The sequence below is a fragment of the Acanthisitta chloris genome, unplaced genomic scaffold, assembly GCF_000695815.1.
Source record: "Acanthisitta chloris isolate BGI_N310 unplaced genomic scaffold, ASM69581v1 Scaffold42807, whole genome shotgun sequence".
NCBI lineage: Eukaryota > Metazoa > Chordata > Aves > Passeriformes > Acanthisittidae > Acanthisitta > Acanthisitta chloris.
Genome location: NW_008684984.1, coordinates 228 through 1386, shown reverse-complemented (window position 1 = coordinate 1386; position 1159 = coordinate 228). Strand labels below are relative to the sequence as shown.

The window sequence follows — 1159 nt, the reverse complement described above, 5'->3', positions numbered from 1 at the left end:
CTCTCCCAAGGATGGATCATTCCCAGTGCCTTGTGACTATATACGCCTTGGTGGTTCTGCTGGGTCTCCGGCTGGAGCAGGGCGCCTGCCAGCACTATCTGCACATCCGACCGGCTCCCAGCGACAACTTGCCCTTGGTGGATCTAATCGAGCACCCGGACCCTATCTTTGACCCCAAGGAAAAGGATCTTAACGAGACCTTGCTAAGGAACCTCATGGGCGGACACTTCGACCCTAACTTTATGGCTATTTCCCTGCCCGAGGACCGGCTCGGAGTGGACGATCTGGCTGAGCTGGACCTGCTGCTCAGGCAGAGACCCTCGGGAGCGATGCCCAGCGAAATCAAAGGGCTGGAGTTCTACGAGGGGCTGCAGCCGGGCAAGAAGCACAGGCTGAGCAAGAAGCTGCGCAGGAAGCTGCAGATGTGGCTCTGGTCCCAGACCTTCTGCCCCGTCCTATACACGTGGAACGATCTCGGCAGCCGCTTTTGGCCCCGGTATGTCAAAGTGGGCAGCTGCTACAGTAAAAGGTCTTGTTCAGTCCCCGAAGGCATGGTTTGCAAACCTGCCAAGTCCGTGCATTTAACGATCCTGAGGTGGAGGTGCCAGCGCCGGGGAGGGCAGAGGTGCACGTGGATACCCATCCAGTACCCCATCATTTCGGAGTGCAAGTGCTCCTGCTAGGGCTGGCGCTCACCTCGCCCTTCCAGCGGACTCACGTGGACCTTTACTGCCACGGAAATAAGACATTTGCTTTCTGGTTAACGTTGTAATGCACTGTAACGTGTAGGAGAATGTGTATTGTGTGTATATATGGCACCGGTTTAATATACTATTAAAAGGTCAGTATTATACGTGAAGTAATCAGCGTCTACTGTATTTTTAAGACTATTACCCTGATCGTTGCTAATGTATCTTATTTTTATTTTTTTGGTATTTATATTCCAGAGAGAAGTTGCTTTGCTTTGGCGAAGTAAGTTTTTTGTTGGGTGTTGTTTTTTTTTTTAATAAAAGGATTTAAAAATGCAAACCAAACTTTTTGATAAGAAAACGTTTTAAAGCTATTTTCCATTATTCGGAAAGCGTGCGTGTGATGTTTTCTTTCTTTTTTTCCTTACGGACTTTAGATTTAAAATAAAAATGAATAAACGCCTAGAGCA

General features: G+C 48.6%; 1 protein-coding gene across 1 annotated transcript; it reads left to right on the top strand.

Moving 5' to 3' along the window:
• The first annotated feature begins 7 nt into the window (after nt 1-7).
• On the top strand, nt 8-899 carry NOG (noggin). The gene has a single exon (XM_009079527.1). It carries the CDS (start codon nt 12-14, stop codon nt 681-683), a length of 672 nt encoding a protein of 223 aa, XP_009077775.1. The 5' UTR covers nt 8-11; the 3' UTR covers nt 684-899.
• The last annotated feature ends 260 nt before the right edge of the window (nt 900-1159 follow it).